At 39.4% G+C, this 16756-nt stretch overlaps 2 protein-coding genes across 2 annotated transcripts in view; both read right to left on the minus strand.

Annotated features, from left to right (window-relative positions):
- The window catches only part of LOC134824966 (muskelin-like), a 472587-nt gene that overhangs the window by 98251 nt on the left and 357580 nt on the right, over positions 1–16756 (minus strand). The gene's annotated exons all lie outside the window — the stretch shown is intronic.
- Positions 1–16756, minus strand: part of LOC134825505 (inhibitor of growth protein 3-like) — a 28506-nt gene that overhangs the window by 9358 nt on the left and 2392 nt on the right. Inside the window, exon 2 of the mRNA XM_063837732.1 lies at positions 6704–6784. Coding sequence (XP_063693802.1) covers positions 6704–6784 — 81 coding nt within the window. The remainder of the gene's footprint in view (positions 1–6703; positions 6785–16756) is intronic.

Here is a 16756-nt window from a genome sequence, read left to right on the forward strand (position 1 = left end):
TAACTAAAGATCTCTCTATGAATATGACTATTGTCAAATTCACGAACCCAGGAACTAAAACTAACACCTTTCTGGTGAACAGTTACATACCACCAGCAAACAGCTCGAAGAAGAGTCGGTTTAACAACTCCGAGGCCAATTTTGAAGCTCTCCAAGCAGAAATTAGCAATCTCCGCGAGACCCCCGAGGATGAACTTCTTCTTGTTGGTGATCTCAACGCCAGAATAGGCTCGTCAACCAAGCTGCTGTTGTACGACAGAGCTGAAGAATTCGAGCTATTCCCAGAAACAGGCCGAACTTCCCAGGCCATGATAGTTCCTGATTCTGCACCAATATCAAAGAGCAGATGGAGTGAAGACAAGTGCACTAATAGTCATAAGAAGCAACTTCTTGACCTTTGCGGATCAGAAAACCTACTCATCCTGAATGGACGTACCATTGGGGACTCCACTGGAAAGTACACCTGCTTCAAGTGGAATGGCAACAGCGTAGTGGACTATTTCATAGCATCTTCCAACTTCCTTCATAGAGTGAGAAGTCTGACAGTCGGTGAGCACACCTTGTACTCGGACCACAACCCAGTTCTTCTCAGCTTGCGGAAGCAGCATTCGGTGATGAACACTCAAACACCTGGAGATCCCACCCTCCGTTATGATGACGCTCCATTCCGATACAAGGTCTCAGACAACAGTTTACTCAACTTCGCCCAGTCGTTCGAGGAGCCAGATATAGTCAACAGAATCTCGAACTTGCACAATGCTGCTGACGCTATCCCGACAACCCAGCAAGGGGTGAAAGAACTGAGTGACAAGATAACTGATCTCATCAATTGCCTGGCAAAAAGAGAACTCGGTGTCTCTAAGCAAGCAAAGCATCCTAAACCAAAGTTCGATTCTTGGTTTGATGGTCATTGCCATGCAGCCAGGCGACTCTTCAAGCGGTCAATCAAAGTTGTCGGCGACAACCCCGACAGTCAAAGGATCAAAACCCGACACCGTGCCAACTCGAAAAGTTACAGGAAGATCATCAATAAGAAGAAGGATGACTTTTTCAAAAGACTGAACAAAAAAATCAAGAATGGTAAAGCTATCTCTTGGCGGGATTTCAAGAAATTAAAGAACTTTAAGAAAGATGAGGTTCAAACCGATCCCGAACAGCTCCAAACCTTTCAGAATTTCTATGCTGATCTTTACTCCGACTCCCACCCAACTGTTGACAGTCTTACTAAGAAAGCCCTTCTTGAAGAAGCTGACACGTTTGCTAAAGGATCCGTGCCAAACGAAGCTTTGAACAGCCCTTTCACCATTGAAGAGCTGAACGGTGCCATCAACAGTCTGAAGACTGGCAAAGCGTCATCCTTTGACCATGTCAGTAACGAGATGATCAAAAGCCTGAACGAGAACATGAGAAATCTACTTCTTAAACTTTTCAATCTCTGTTTGACCACAGGTGTGTATCTTTGGAGTAAAAGCGTGATAACGCCGTTAGGCAACTTGTACGAACACCGATGGGACATTAAGACAACATTAAGACATTTTTGGCTTTGCAGATAAAAAATCACATTTTCTCCCATAACTTCAAAGGGAAGCATTTTAGGGTGTTTTGTTGTTCATAACTCATATATAAATGTGCTAGTTGCAGTTATTTTGCACCCTTCAAAAAGTCACTAGCACATTCCTATCAAAATTTTAGAAAAATCAGTAAATATTAAAAACGAAAAATGTGCCTAAATTTGTTGTTTGGCTTTGAGGTCCAATAGATCAGAAGGTGAATGAGTAAAAACATTTTTGAGGGCATCAAAAACTGCGCCAGAATTCAGAGAACAATTTGATGTCAAGCATCAAAAAATCCGATCTTCCCTGACTGACTTTTTGTTAAAATAAGCCTGAAAAGGACAATTTTAGCTTTTTGACTTTAAAAATTCATAACACACCAGCCTTTTTAGATACGATATCAAGATTTTACACACACCTTGAAATAGATGTGAATAAACGGCGAGCAAAATTTCAACCCGATACCGCAAGAAATGATTAACTTATAGCGTTTCAACCACAAAATAATTTTTTCCGAAAATTGCACTCTTAACCAGGAAATGCTCGATTACAAAAATGGGAATTCTCAAAATAATTTTTTTTGGTGTGGAAACGGTGCGCTAGAAGGTCACTGAACTGCCTATGAGGTCATTTGGTCTGGACAGATTTGGTGTATGCCCCCTTAAGGCAACATTAAAGCAACAAATTCGTTTAAGACAACAAATTATGTATAACAGTATAACACTATTTCTTCGAATATATTTTACTTTGTCAAATTATATTTTACTTCATCAACTGAGTTAGAGTAATACGAAATTGTGACTTAAACTCTGAAAATGAAATAATTAGGTTTCATTATTTATCAGGTAATACAAATTTACAGAGCAATAAATTAATCAAAAATTCTTCTGAATAGGGCTGGGATATCTTGGTTGAAGGCTTTCCTCACGGAGGCGTTGTCTCTTGTCAGTCCGTATCGCTGTTGTCTTAATTGAGTTTGTTGTCTTAATGTTGTCTTAATGTTGTCTTAATGTTGTCTTAATATTTTATCCTATTTTGTTGTCTTATCGGTGTTTGTTGTCTTAATCTTGTCTTATTGTTGTCTTATTGTTGTCTTATTGTTGTCTTATTGTTGCCTTAATGTTGTCTTAATGTTGTCTTAATGTTTGCTTTAATGTTGCCCTAATGTTGCCTTAATGTTGTCTTAATGTTGTCTTATCGTTTGTTGTCTTATTGGTGTTTGTTGCGTTAACGTTGTCTTATTGTTGTCTTAATGTTGTCTTAATGTTGTCTTAATGTTGTCTTAATGTTGTCTTAATGTCCCATCGGTGTTCGTACAAGTTGCCCGCCGTTACACAAGAAAGGCTGCATTAGAAACCCCGATAACTACAGAGCTATTGCAGTCTGCAGCTGCATTGGCAAGCTATTGTCAACAATGCTGCTATCGAGACTTGTCACACACCGGCAAACGACACATTCAGATCCCCCCAATCAAGCTGGATTCACCAAAGGGAGCCAGTGTAATGATCACATTTTCACTCTGATGTCGATCATTGAGAAGTACAAGAGAGTGAAACAGAAGGTCTTTGCTATATTCATTGACCTTCGTAAAGCCTTTGACCTTGTATGTCGACAGGCCCTCCTATTTAAACTATCATGTTATGGTGTTAATGGTGGGTTCTACAACATCATCAAAGACATGTACAGCAAGTCGGAAGGACATATAAAGATCAATGGCAAAATCAGTGAAGCCTTCAGTATCCTGAAAGGGACAGAGCAAGGTCACCCTCTTAGTCCAGAATTGTTCAAGGTGTACTTCAAAGAGCTCTCTGATCTCCTCAACGAAGCCCTAGCCAACTGCCCCATGCTTGCAGGACTTTCAGTAACTCATCTAGCCTGGGCTGATGATTTAGTCATTCTTGCCCTTGACCAAGAATCACTGCAAAAGCTAATCACGATCATCACGACGTACTGCGATAACTGGGGACTGGAAATCAATATATCCAAAACCAAGTTTATGGTTTTCAACAGTAAAGCTCCGGATACCCCTAGTTGGCGTCCCAAAGCACATGGCAACGACATCGAGATGGTCTCCCACTACTGCTATCTTGGTATTCTTATCAGTAGCAATGGTAAATTCCGACAAGCCACTGATTCTCTTTACCGCAAAGGGCTTGGAGCATATTTCAGCCTCAGAAGCACAATCGATCGCAGATTTGTTGACGCCTCATGCTTCCACAAGCTTTTCAACTCACTGGTTAAGCCCATCTTACTGTACGGCTGCCAAGTCTGGGCACCCACTCTTCCAGAGGTAACAAAAGTTCTTTCGTGCCTCATGAGGGATCAAAACTTGAACAACTCAATGACCCACATGGCAAAGCAACAAATCGAGCAGGTTCACCTACGTCACCTGAAGTTCCTCCTTGGGATAAACAGACGGGCTACCAATGCAACTGCATGGGGTGAGACAGGTTCGTACCCACTACTGATCGAAGTATTAAAACTAAGTGTCAAATACTTCAAAAGGATAATGTGTCTTCCATCGTCTCAACTGGTGAAGGCTGCTATGACTGAGCAAGTAAACTTGCATCTTTCGTGGTACTCTGGAATAGAAAACATCATCAAGTGCTTCAACAACATTGATCCTAGAACATATGCAAGGAACTCTTCGCTTTTACTCAATGCAACTGCGTTTGCAGACGCTTGCAGTCCAGACGAGCTGGTTAATAACTTTCAAAAGCTGTTTACAGACTCCTGGAGATCAAAGATTAACGAGAGCAGGAAACTCACTTTCTACAAGGACGTCAAAACAGTCTTTGCATGGGAGCCTTACCTAGATTATGCAAGAACTCTCGATGACAGAAGATCAACAGCTCAAATAAGGTGCAGTTCTCACAGACTCAGCATAGAAATTGGGAGATACGAAAACACACCTCTAGAGAGCAGAACTTGCACCTTTTGTGAACTGAAAGGATCAACCGGGATCATAGAGGATGAAACACACTTTCTCACTTCCTGCCCACAAGGGAAGGCTATCAGAGACAAGTTTACCAGAGCTAGTGAAAGCTTGGGAAACAGCAATGACAACGGACTGACCAACATTGTCAACACTCTCTCTCGTACCCAAGATCTTTACGGTAACCTTAACGAGCAGGATGTGAACTTGATTAGACTTTCATGCTCAACCATCAGAGAAATGTACAGTCTGAACCTCAAGCACAAAGACAGCCTTCGTGATGAAGATGGAAAGTAGTCCTTCAGCTCTTTTTTGCTTTTCTCGTTCTTCCTTTCCTTCTCCTCTTGCTTTGGATCTGTGACGGATGCTATGAGCGACTCTTGGGACTTTCCGTCCCTACATGGGAACTGTGTCCATGTAGGAACTGTGGGGCCTTCAGAGTGATAGGGTTACAATGGTTGTCAGTACAGCAATGGATCGCTCCATTGGCCCGACCTCCGAGACGGGGTATCCGAGAGGACCCTGGTCGTGACCAGCACTGCACCAAAAGGTGTATTCTGGCGCCTGAAATCTTGGACCGTAGTCTGCGTACGGGGTAGACTGCCACGGACGATTATGTTACATGGGCCGCTCACTGCATTCTGATTTTAGCCAGACCTCAGCAGGTGGTTTGTCTCCACTCTTGTTTCTTTTTTTCTTGTCCCCCTGCATCCTGTCCTTCCCCTTTGCTTCCCCCTCTTTCAGTCTTCATTTTCAGCATCAGCCTCATCAGTTTTAGTATTCAGAGCCACTTGCTCCTACAATCGTACCTTACTGGCTCACTGCATTTGGCCCAAACGGCATTTTAATTTTCCGTTTTTTAACTTGCTTACTGTGCATTTCACTTTTTTGCCCTAGCGACTAGCGCGCGTTCGTGTTCCCGAGCCTGTCCCCTTATTCTCTCAGAACACCTCGGGTACACTTGTTCGTCCAAGTACCTAGTGGTAGACACTTTGACAGTCATCACACTGTTATGGATTTGGCACAGTTGACATGAAAACTTTTTCTTATCAGTCATTATCATGTCACCCATCACAACATTTTGAACTTCGATAGTACCTCACATGAATTTATCGACAGTTAACTCTATTTCACTACGACATACTTAACTTTGTCACACAGTATCATATTTTCATTAGACACCTACATTTTGAGAATCATTTAATTTTCGAATGGAATTTTACCGAATTAAAACCGAGTGTGTGTGTTTGAGCGATTTGTACAACATTTCTGTAATGTTTCAAATTATATTCAAATGTTCTAAAAAAAAAAAAAATGTTCTAGAATTTTAATTTAGGGACCCAATTTTGTGCAACACTCCGGTATCTGACGACCGGTCGCGGACGTGGTTATTGTATTGTCAACTTCTATTGCACACTGAGCGAGCTATATTTTGAGTAAAAATATAAACTTTACACCAGGTGAAAGCTGAGACGTTTCTCTTTAAGATGATCACCTCACATTCCGTGTATCTGTGACATTGAGATAGTAACGAATCAAAACGTCAAGTTGAACAGGCTACAAAATACGCGCTGAATAAAAGTCCACCCCAGGAGTCCATCCCACGCGCGTAGGGTGTTAATAAAACTTCATATACGAGTTCAGGGGACCACTAGCTACAAGTAAAGCACCTAAAATCTGGGTTTTGGGCATGTTCAGGGTATTTGGCTAAATTGGGCCTGATTTGGACAAAATATGGGCGTGGCTGCCCCGCGGGCACCGTTTGGCGGTTGGGGTCCGGGACCCCCTCAAAAGTTTGGTCACTGGTCCTAGTTTGTTGGTCAACTGCTATCTCGAAACCAAGTTTTACAAAAAAATCAGGGTGAACCCCCCCCCTTAAGTAAGTTAAGTAAGTTAAGTAAGTTCAGTAAGTTAAGCAAGTTAAGCAAGTTAAGCAAGTTAAGCAAGTTAAGCAAGTTAAGCAAGTTAAGCAAGTTAAGTAATTTAAGTAAGTTAAGTAAGTTAAGTAAGTTAAGTAAGTTAAGTAAGTTAAGTAAGTTAAGTAAGTTAAGTAAGTTAAGTAAGTTAAGTAAGTTACGTAAGTTAAGTAAGTCAAGTGAGTTAAGTAAGTTAAGTAAGTTAAGTAAGTTAAGCAAGTTAAGGAAGTTAAGCAAGTTAAGTAAGTTAAGTAAGTTAGCTTTCTGTTTAGTATCATTACTGCTCCCTCCATTGGTACCTGTTTCCTGATGAACTGATGAGTCGAGATCGTGCATGAACTGGAACTGGTACCTCAGATCATGGTGCAGCTGCTCTATCACTGGGGAGGCGGATAAATGTTAGGTTTAATTAGTAACTACAAGACAGATAGAGATACAGATAGAGATACATACAGACAGAGTAACATACAGAGATACAGAGATAGATACAGAGATACAGACATACGGAGTTACAGACAGACATACAGACATACAGACATACATACAGACAGACAGACAGACAGACAGACAGACAGACAGACAGACAGACAGACAGACAGACAGACAGACAGACAGACAGACAGACAGACAGACAGACAGACAGACAGACAGGTTTCTAAACATAGAGATGATAGATTCGGCTATAGGAATGAGCTCACTAGCATTAAAATTGTTCCTTGCTTGCAGTCCTCCTTCTCTTCTTAACTACTTAGCAGGGATCCAATAAGGAAGAATAGACGCAGTTCTGAATTTATACGAGCGAATTTCAATATGATCAGATTGTTGTTTAGTTATGTAAAACAGGACAGCTTTCCAGTTTAGCTGTGACAAAGGGAACAGGACGCAATCATACCGTTTAGCTGTGACAAAGGGAACAGGACATAATTATACCGTTTAGTGGGATAGCAGAGAACACCTGCACCAGTTACCACTTATTGAATGACGATGTATGTGTTAAGGTAATCCGGCTGATTCTCGTCTGTATTGCAGGGACAACCAAAGCCTCATGGAGATCCCATACTTATAAAACTCTAGCTGTTGTCCTAGTGTTGTCCCGCTCTATCCAGCTAATATTCTCCATCTAAAGGGTCTAAAGGATAGGCAAACAGGGCCTGGGGGGGGGGGGGGGGGGGGGGGGGGGTGAGAGTGGAGGGGGGGGGGGCGAACAGGCCTGACCCCTATAAAACTTAGTTTGTACTCCCTCTACTCTCCCTTGACTTCTTCACTTTGCATACAAATGACCATTCGCTGAAATCGAATTGCTCCTCATTTATAAGGTATGATGTTCTAGTGTCTTGCTTAACGATTTACGCCACTGTCATTCGATCATAAGACTTCTATGGTTTTCTATATGGTATTAACATGTACAGTTATTAGTAGGGCAATTCCACCGTGACGGACACCACGATTTTGCTGTTTTTTAAAGTTCAAACGAATGTTGTACTCGAGATGTTGTTTATTTATCAGTTCCAACTGTTTATTAGTCCACATTTAACCTTTCTACAGGTTGTGTGAAAATTTCAGACCCCTACCATTATTACTTTCTGAGATAGCACCCCTGTGACGAACGCAACATAAATATGACACTTTTTTTGGTGTCTACTCAGATATAGATGGTACCCAAATTTATCTCAAAAAGTTATCTATTGTCTCTAATTTGGAATTACAATGATAGAAGAAGGTTTAGGGATTTCCTAAAAGTTTCATTACTTTAGTGTTTAAAATGTGGAAGATATTGAATTTTTACTTCAAAAATATGCGAAAATAGGGTAAAGTCCATTTTTTGTGCCTTTTACCTCTGAAAAAGTTGTAAGCAAATAAAATGGCAAAGACTCAGTAAATTTAATTATTGAATTGCATATGATGTTATTTGATAGTCTAGTTAACATAGTCAACACAATCCAACCTTATTTGAATTCTATTTGTCTTGGTTTTAGTCAAAATAATGGAAATATGGATAAAAATGGCTAAAAGTGAGCCGTAGGCCCATATATGGGCATATACAAAATTATACATAACTCGGTCATTTTCTGTCCAATTTTCGATTTGATGACATAGTTTTGTTGAGTACGGCCTCAGCTTTAAGAAAAATGCATTTAAAGTCTGTTTAAAGATTTTTTGGAGCATTTTTAAAAAAAATGTGACAGACGTGACAAGTTGGGACCCCCCTTCCAAATATTTTCTTAAAAGATACAAGCCTGATAATTTCTACGGTACTCCCTTACCTTCAGAAGAGATAGGTTACAGTGGTTTTTTGAATATAAATAGCACTATGTGGCTCTGAAAAAACTTTTTTGCTTAATTTTGTGACGGACGCGACACCATCTTTGTGGACATTTTGTGGAAATTTTGTTGAAAAAGTATTTGAGTAACGGGTTTGAAACTATGCATAGCTCTCATTCTTATGCCTATGCCTAAGTGTATGGAATTTCATAGAGAAATATAGCTGCATACCCAAACTATGGCCCTTTGAAAATTTGAATGATTTTTTTCATTTCCGAGTAGTGTTCCTTTGAATGAGAAAAATCAAAAGTTAACGCAATATGAAACAAAAAACTTTTGTTGACCTGTAAGGTTAAGAGTCTAATGAACATATTTTTACCAAAATTAGGTGCCTATCTTAACATTTTTCATTTTCACCAAGTGGAACCTTACCGTGGAATTACCCAGTAGTAAAGTACCACAACTTTATAGTTTATACCCTTTATATCATCAGCAGAAAGTTTGTTTCTATAGCTTTTGGAATTTGCATACTTATCCTTCTTATCCTACTCGGCACTGGATGCACTTTGCTAGGCAACCAAACAAAAACACGTTACATGCCGACTTTCAAGGTAATCGGGTTTATTGGAATTTGGAAGTATGCTAATTACACGTTTGGAATGAAGTGACAAATATGAATTATGCTTAATGCTTTAGTAAACAACGCATAGACTTTTATGGCGTAAATGGTAAATTTTTATCCAAACTGACATCAATCAGTTAGTGTGAAAGCATACAATTAACCAATGCAAATGGGAAGATCCAAGTGCGGCAAATACGGTAACGTGCTAAGAAGACATGGTAAAAAGGATCTCTGTGAATGCTGTAGTAATTCTTGACCAGTTGACTCACACGGTCCAGTTTTCGATAGATTGTTATTTTTGATTCGTTTAAAAAATGTATCTATTTATGCGGATAAAATATTTGATGCCGATAATTAAAAGCCTATGACCAACCATAAACTGATGAATCTCTGATAATGCCTAATTATCTGATAATTATCTGATAATTATCTGATAATTATCTGATAATTATCTGATAATTATCTGATAATTATCTGATAATTGTCTAATAATTATCTGATAATTGTCTAATAATTATCTGATAATTATCTGATAATTATCTAATAATATAATATCTAATACTGTACTAATAAGTATAATGTGGTTATTTAGTCACTATAATTTTAACAAAATAAGGAAGTTATGTTAGTCAAGATGCAGATGACGATGATGATGACCCTCACAATTCTAGCCGGCATTGGTTTCAGTTCTTCTGACACAGAGAGCTTGTGTAAGTTCAAGTTCATATTATATAATTTATTGGAAGACGTTTCTTTGATGTATTTTATAAGTACATTTATTTTGTGTGCTTTTGAAATTCATATGGAGAATTTTTAGTTCTTCTGTATCAGTGTAATGATGATGTAATAATGATAAAGAAATTATTTTTCAAGTAGTTTTTAAACGGAATCGGGAATTTGACGGACTTTTACATTCAGTTTGAACAATATCGATTTAACGACTTCAAACCGCGATTAATTGGGACACTGTTTTTTTCTCTTCAAATCATCAGGTCTGTCAGAAGTTTTACAATCCATTTACTGTAGTCTGTACAAAACAACTATTACAATATTGTTCCACACCAGGGGAAGAGAAAAGGGAAAACTTACTTCTAAGCCTGTCGTGTGATAATGAAGAATACCTAGAGATAAAGAACGCAAAATACTGGGCACCAAATTGGGCGTTATGTACTCCACTTGCAGATGCTTTTACTAAAACTAGGGATCACTGCGATTATAAGGTTTGGAGACATTAAAGAAAATGTGTAATGATACATAAAACATCGAAATTTAGGAGATCATAGACAATTCAAGGACTGGACGTGAAAAGTTTTGATTTTAAATTCTTCACGAATCAACATTCTTCTGAACTTCTAACTCCCAAAACGGTAAAACGTTTGGTGAGCCTCACGACCTGCTGCTCTCACAGGGATCATGTTCGCTAGACACGCACCCGAATAGATTCTATGGTGATCCATGCTATGGTCAGTGGAAGAAACTGGAAGTATGGTACACGTGCCAGACATGTGACGAGGAAGAACTGTTAGTTGAGGGGGTAGGGTGTGAAGGTTAGTGATAATCAGTAAGGAAATAAGAGCAGCGCCTTACGAAATAACATTTTTGTGTAAAAGTAAAGTTTGGGTAAAGTTTGAAACATTTCAAACTTATTTCTGAATTTATCATCCTTCTCGAGACAAGGACAGCTTTTATGACGATTAAACTTCACTAAGGTTATTTTCACTTTTAAATATTTACTTTCCTATTTCCCAGATCACTGTAACGGAGGTCAACCCACATCCAGAAACACGCCATCTTGCCAGGCAGCCTGGGAGGAATTTTTTTTGGGAGGAAAAAACGGGAGGAAAAAGAGGAAATTTTTGAGAAGTTACTCCTAAATTTCGAAATGTTTTTTTTTGGAATAAAGACAAATTAATTGAGGTAATTTTTGAAGAAAATTTTTCGATTGTATAAAAATCAAAGAGGAACATCCTAGTCCTGTCAGTTTTGAAACACAGTGAAATATTCTGATTGGAGAATGCAGATTGCTGTTGTGAAGTTACCAAATTTACGTGAGTACTTGATTCTTTTCAATCCCAGTTTATTGCTGTCCTAAAAATTTCTTTAATGCCAAATGTCGTCTAAAACACCCTATTTCGCAAAAATTTTCCGGGGGGCTGCGCCCCCCTAGCCCCCGCCAAGGGGCTCCGCCCCTGGACCCCTGCCACAGCTTGCTCGCTTCGCTTGCTGCGCAGCTGGATTGGATGCGTCGGCTCGCTTCGCTTGCCTACAGCCCCGCCCCAAAGAATAAACCTGGCTACGTCCCTGCTCGTGAATTGGTCCAGTGATAACGAGCGAAACGAGTGGGCCACAGAAAAAAGGTAAACTTGCGAGCGAAGCGAGTGGGCCCCAGAATTTAGAAAAAAACGCATCTGGGAGGAAATATAAAACTTTCTGGATGTGGGGAGGTCAATATCTGAACCAGGCAACAGGATGTCATAGCTGCGAAATTGGGACCTACAGTCCTGGAGGAACAGTTTCCTCCTGTGTTAGCTGTCCTGTTGGTAAATCTGTTGCAGCAGGACAAGGGAGCTCGGAGAATGACTGCTCCTGGAGTAAGTGTTGAGTGTACAACAGACCTTATTAAATAGATGACCTTATAAACAGATGTATTGAGATTGACGTTCTGATAATATGGGCAATAGAATCAATGAAATTTTGTGGCAACCTCCTTGTGCCCCCCTATTTGCGCCTCTCTCTCTCCTCCCCCCCCCCCCCCCCCCCCCTCCGCCCAAGGAATTTAAAGTGGTACTAAAACAACCTTAACAAAGATATCATTATGTGCCCGTGAATCGTACTATGCTCTAGAATTAGAATTGCTCTACGTAATTGTTCAACAAAAAACACCCGAAAGTTTCATAGGTTAAAGGAGTTATCACAATAATATGACAATTGTAATAATAAATGCTTTTTCACAAATTCACGATTCAATTAAATTCTTCAGTGTCCAGAAAGACATCATTCCCTTTCATTGCGTTAATATTAATAATAATAGATCTACAGTCTACACTAGAAAACCCTTTTTAGACTGGCATATCTCATAATTTAAATTATTTGCGGCTTTGAACGCTTTTACAAGCTTGTTTTAATTATTATAACTTTTAACCTGAATTTTAACCTGCTCAAGCCCGAAAATGCTAAGTTACGACCCCGTGTATTCTGCAAAAAGTCGTACTGATACTAACTCTGGTCTATTGAGCGGAACATGGCTTATCAGTTATCATATTAGTTACAAAATTGGGCTTCTCTTACTTATATTTATACTATTATCACTATTTTCTGAATCTTCAACCCGACGAATTTTGCTCGTTACCGGAAAACGATAGGTAATTCATCTTGCATACTTCCGTGTTTCTTTTTTTTTAATTTGAAAATTCAATTAATCATTATATATATAAATCAAGCGTTACATTTCAGCCATGCAAAATTACAATGACATATTTTGATTACTAAATGATAAATGGTACTGCAATATAAGTTGCTTAATGTTTGGCCGGATGACAACTAACGAGAAAAATAAACTTGATTAAATATAATAATTAATTCGGCTGAACCAACACATAGCAAGAGCCACATTAACGTTGGGGCCGTCTACCAAATTTGAATGACAAACATTAACAAGAAATCAAACATATCATAAATAATTATAAGGATTTTGTTCATTACAATTCCGTCACAACTGATAAAGAAATAAGAAAAGGACAAGCAGATAGGAAATTGGACGGACAGAATTGTAACCAACAAAAACAAATTTCTGAGACTCATAAGACTGATGAGCTAATCTGGCCAGACAGTATCGGCAGCCCAGAGGTACTTGATCAGCCCAGAGGTACTTGATCAGCCCAGAGGTACTAGATGTCATTTTTATGCAACATAACTTGCTTAACATCAATATTAGTTTTAATTTTGATAACTTTTAATCTTTGTTTCACTGCATTAACCTACAGTAGTAAAGTACAGCTGCTACTAAAACACTGAGAATAATTGTGACTAAGATTCTTGTTTTTGATTGGAACCACCCGCTCGTTTTACTATGTTAAAAACCTTTCTGTGGGCTACGTCCCTTTACATTCTCCACAGTATCACTTGAAGCTGTGCCCCGTGATCCATGGTTGTCGGTACTGTATCATTACAGGGAAGTTTCCGAGCATTAGTTCAAGGTCTTTGCTACTTTGTTGCTATTCTTCTGTTCCTCTAGTTGTTAGCTACAATGATATGGCCACTCAGTTGTGTGTGAAGACCGACTGATGACTCCTAGGAGGACCGAGCAAGTTCATTTTCCACTGCTAGCCCCACTTTAAACATACGACCGTTAAAGGTGACAAATGACTGATGAAGCAAGAAGCTGCAGCTTCTATTGATAAACTCTGTCATATGGCAGGGTGGGACCTACAACCTATTGTATGAGATCAGGGAAATCAACCCTGGTAGACGTCTAGTTGCAGATCATTTGTATAGTACCTGCTATCATGTCTTCAATACTTCAGTACCAGTTTAGTTTATCCACAACAGATGTAAGATAGGTAGTCCACGACATGACGGTTCGTACTAAATTTAAATGTAAACGAAATTCTTCGTAGACTTGATTAAGTGACACGTCTATCTAATCCTTTGCTTTAAAACGGAAACTCATTCACTATTTGGCTATTCCTCGTGAAACACTACGTGGTGTACCGCAAGGTTCAGTCCTAGGACCGCTTTTGTTAAACTGCAGTATAAGGACACGGAAGTCTGATGAATAACATGAATTTACAAGATATGACATCACCAGTACTGAACAGGACCCATTGTCAGTTTGTCACACGTGGTGTTCGGCCCTTTTGTTGCTTTCTTTCTATCTTATATCTCTATATCAATGTTTTGCAACTCGCCAACTTTCGTGACAACTGTTCTTTTCACGAGGTAAATTAGAATCTTATTGTCCGGCAGCGTTCCTTAGTTTATTTTAAGTGACCATCTTACGCTGCCGCATTTTGGCGCTATCCTGCTGTTGTAACTTGTAGCATCAGTCACTGAACGTGTGATAGCTACCAATATTTATCAACACGTTACTGACTGATCAAAGTAACTAAAAGTTACTTATGGTTTTTCTAAATTCCAGTCACTAATCTTTTACTGTATGATAACTACTGGTCACCATTGGTAATGGTATACTAGTGGTAGCCGTGAGTCCCGATAAACCCGTCTCCACAATGCCGAATATTCCAGATATGCTGGCTATTTGTAGCCTACATACTTTCCAGGGAAAAACACAGTTTAAAAACATTTCTGTTGGTGAGCAACACTTATGCCGGGCCTTTTTCTCCAGAACGTTTAGTTAATTAGCTCGTTTTGTGCAAGAAATGTGATTTATCACTACATGAAGAATTCGTTGTAACTTTGTTTGAAAAGCATTAATAGCTCATGTCCCCCCCCCCCCCCCCCAACCCCGTCTGTCCGGTATGTATCAGTTTCACTATACTAGTGTTACGGCTAACTCACGATGCTTTTTTCTATGTTGTGTAAACAAATAATTTTATGCATTATGTATTACCAATAACCCGCTACATATTATATAGGATTTCTGATTAAGGACTAACATAGCAATCTATTTTTAGTACGGTAAAAAGATGAAACCGACTGTTTTAAAGTCTTGGTTGCTCCTTTTAAATTTCTTACAACCTTCGAAAGGAATCGGTAAGCAACATTAAAAAATGTGAAAACAGTAGTGAAATAAATATTTAGCTGCGACCTCAGCATAACTGCATTGTAGTTCTTAAATGCAAATGGTTCACCTAACATTAATTAATCAATGAACTTTAACTAACGTACATTGCAGTACTCCTTCATACCAGTTTTTCGTTTAAAAAAATGTTTGATACTATTTTAGATATTGAGGCTGACGAAAATGGGAGCGTAGATGCAAGTGGCTGCGGCGGCCGCGGTACTATAATAATCTTCACTGCTGCGAAATACTATGCGCCTGGTAATGGGGATTGTGCAGCTTTATCTAACGCGTTGTCAGTGACAAAGGATGAATGTGACTACAGGACCTATTGTGCAATAGACACAACTCCGGGAGGACCGTTGTATGGTGATCCCTGCCCAGGATACCCTAAAAAGCTAGAGGTGAGGCAACTGGAATATCTTGTAATTGGAAGTCCTTGTATTGGTTACAGTTGACGATTTAAAAGTATTTAAGTCACCAAAATATAAGTCCATCTTAGAAACATAACTAATGATCCCACTACAGGCTACATACATTTGTTCGTCTTGTGACCCAGGATACCGTCTTGCGTATAGTTCAAGTTGCGTGATGTGTGGTCAGAGTACTTACAATGCTGGAGGTATTGTGCAGACCTGCTCAGCATGTCCTATTGGAACTACTGTTGGGCCTGGTCAGGGAGTGACTGCTGATGACTGCGAGATATGGGGTGAGTTATTCACCTTCCGACTGAAAGTAGAAGAAAAGCGATGAAGTTAAGAAACCAACCAAAAAAATTGCAATTTATATTGATTATTCTGTTTCATAGTTTAGTTCCTCATCTGAAACCATAATGTATCTGAGCCTAGATCCCTGTGAAGGTGGCAAGTACCTTGACCAACAGTACGGATGTAAACCATGCGTAGAAGGAACATACAGCGCTGGAGGGACAACTTCATTGTGTTCTAGCTGTCCTTCTGAGAAAACAGTGGCATCTGGTCATGGTAGTTCAGAAAGTGACTGTTCTTGGAGTAAGTCAAAATATTTGATAAACTTCATGTATGAACTTCCGAGTTAGATTAATTCCATATATTCAATGATCGACCTGGATTGGCTAAACGTGCCGGGACAGGGATGAAACCGAGATCAGGATTAAGCCCGGACTCCGGGCAATCCTTGTGTATAGTTCCTACGAAGAACTACTTATTATGTAAAACACATTCAACATTAATTTCAGTTCCATGTGTGAAGGCACAATATCTGAACCAGGCAACAGGATGTCAGAGCTGTGAAATTGGGACCTACAGTCCTGGAGGAACAGTTTCCTCCTGTGTTAGTTGTCCTGTTGGTAAATCTGTTGCAGCAGGACAAGGGAGCTCGGAGAATGACTGCTCCTGGAGTAAGTGTGCAACAACATTTATTAACTAGATGACCTTACAAACAGATGTATTGAGATTCAAGTTATCATCTTGATCTTGGGACGTTCTGATCTTGATTCTTGGCAATAGAATCAATGAACCGAATTTTTTAGCACCTTAATATTGTATTTTTTGCTGACTGTGCTGTTATAGTAGAGTTATAAGATTATAATTTTTTCAACCTCAGATCCATGTGAAAGTGGCAAGTACCTTGACCAAGTGAACGGATGTACACCATGTGGAGAAGGAACATACAGCCCTGGAGGAACTATTTCATTGTGTTCTAACTGTCCTTCTGGGAAAACAGTGCCCCCTGGTGACGGTAGTTCAG

The sequence above is a fragment of the Bolinopsis microptera genome, chromosome 13, assembly GCF_026151205.1.
Source record: "Bolinopsis microptera isolate Bmic1 chromosome 13, MBARI_Bmic_1.0, whole genome shotgun sequence".
NCBI lineage: Eukaryota > Metazoa > Ctenophora > Tentaculata > Lobata > Bolinopsidae > Bolinopsis > Bolinopsis microptera.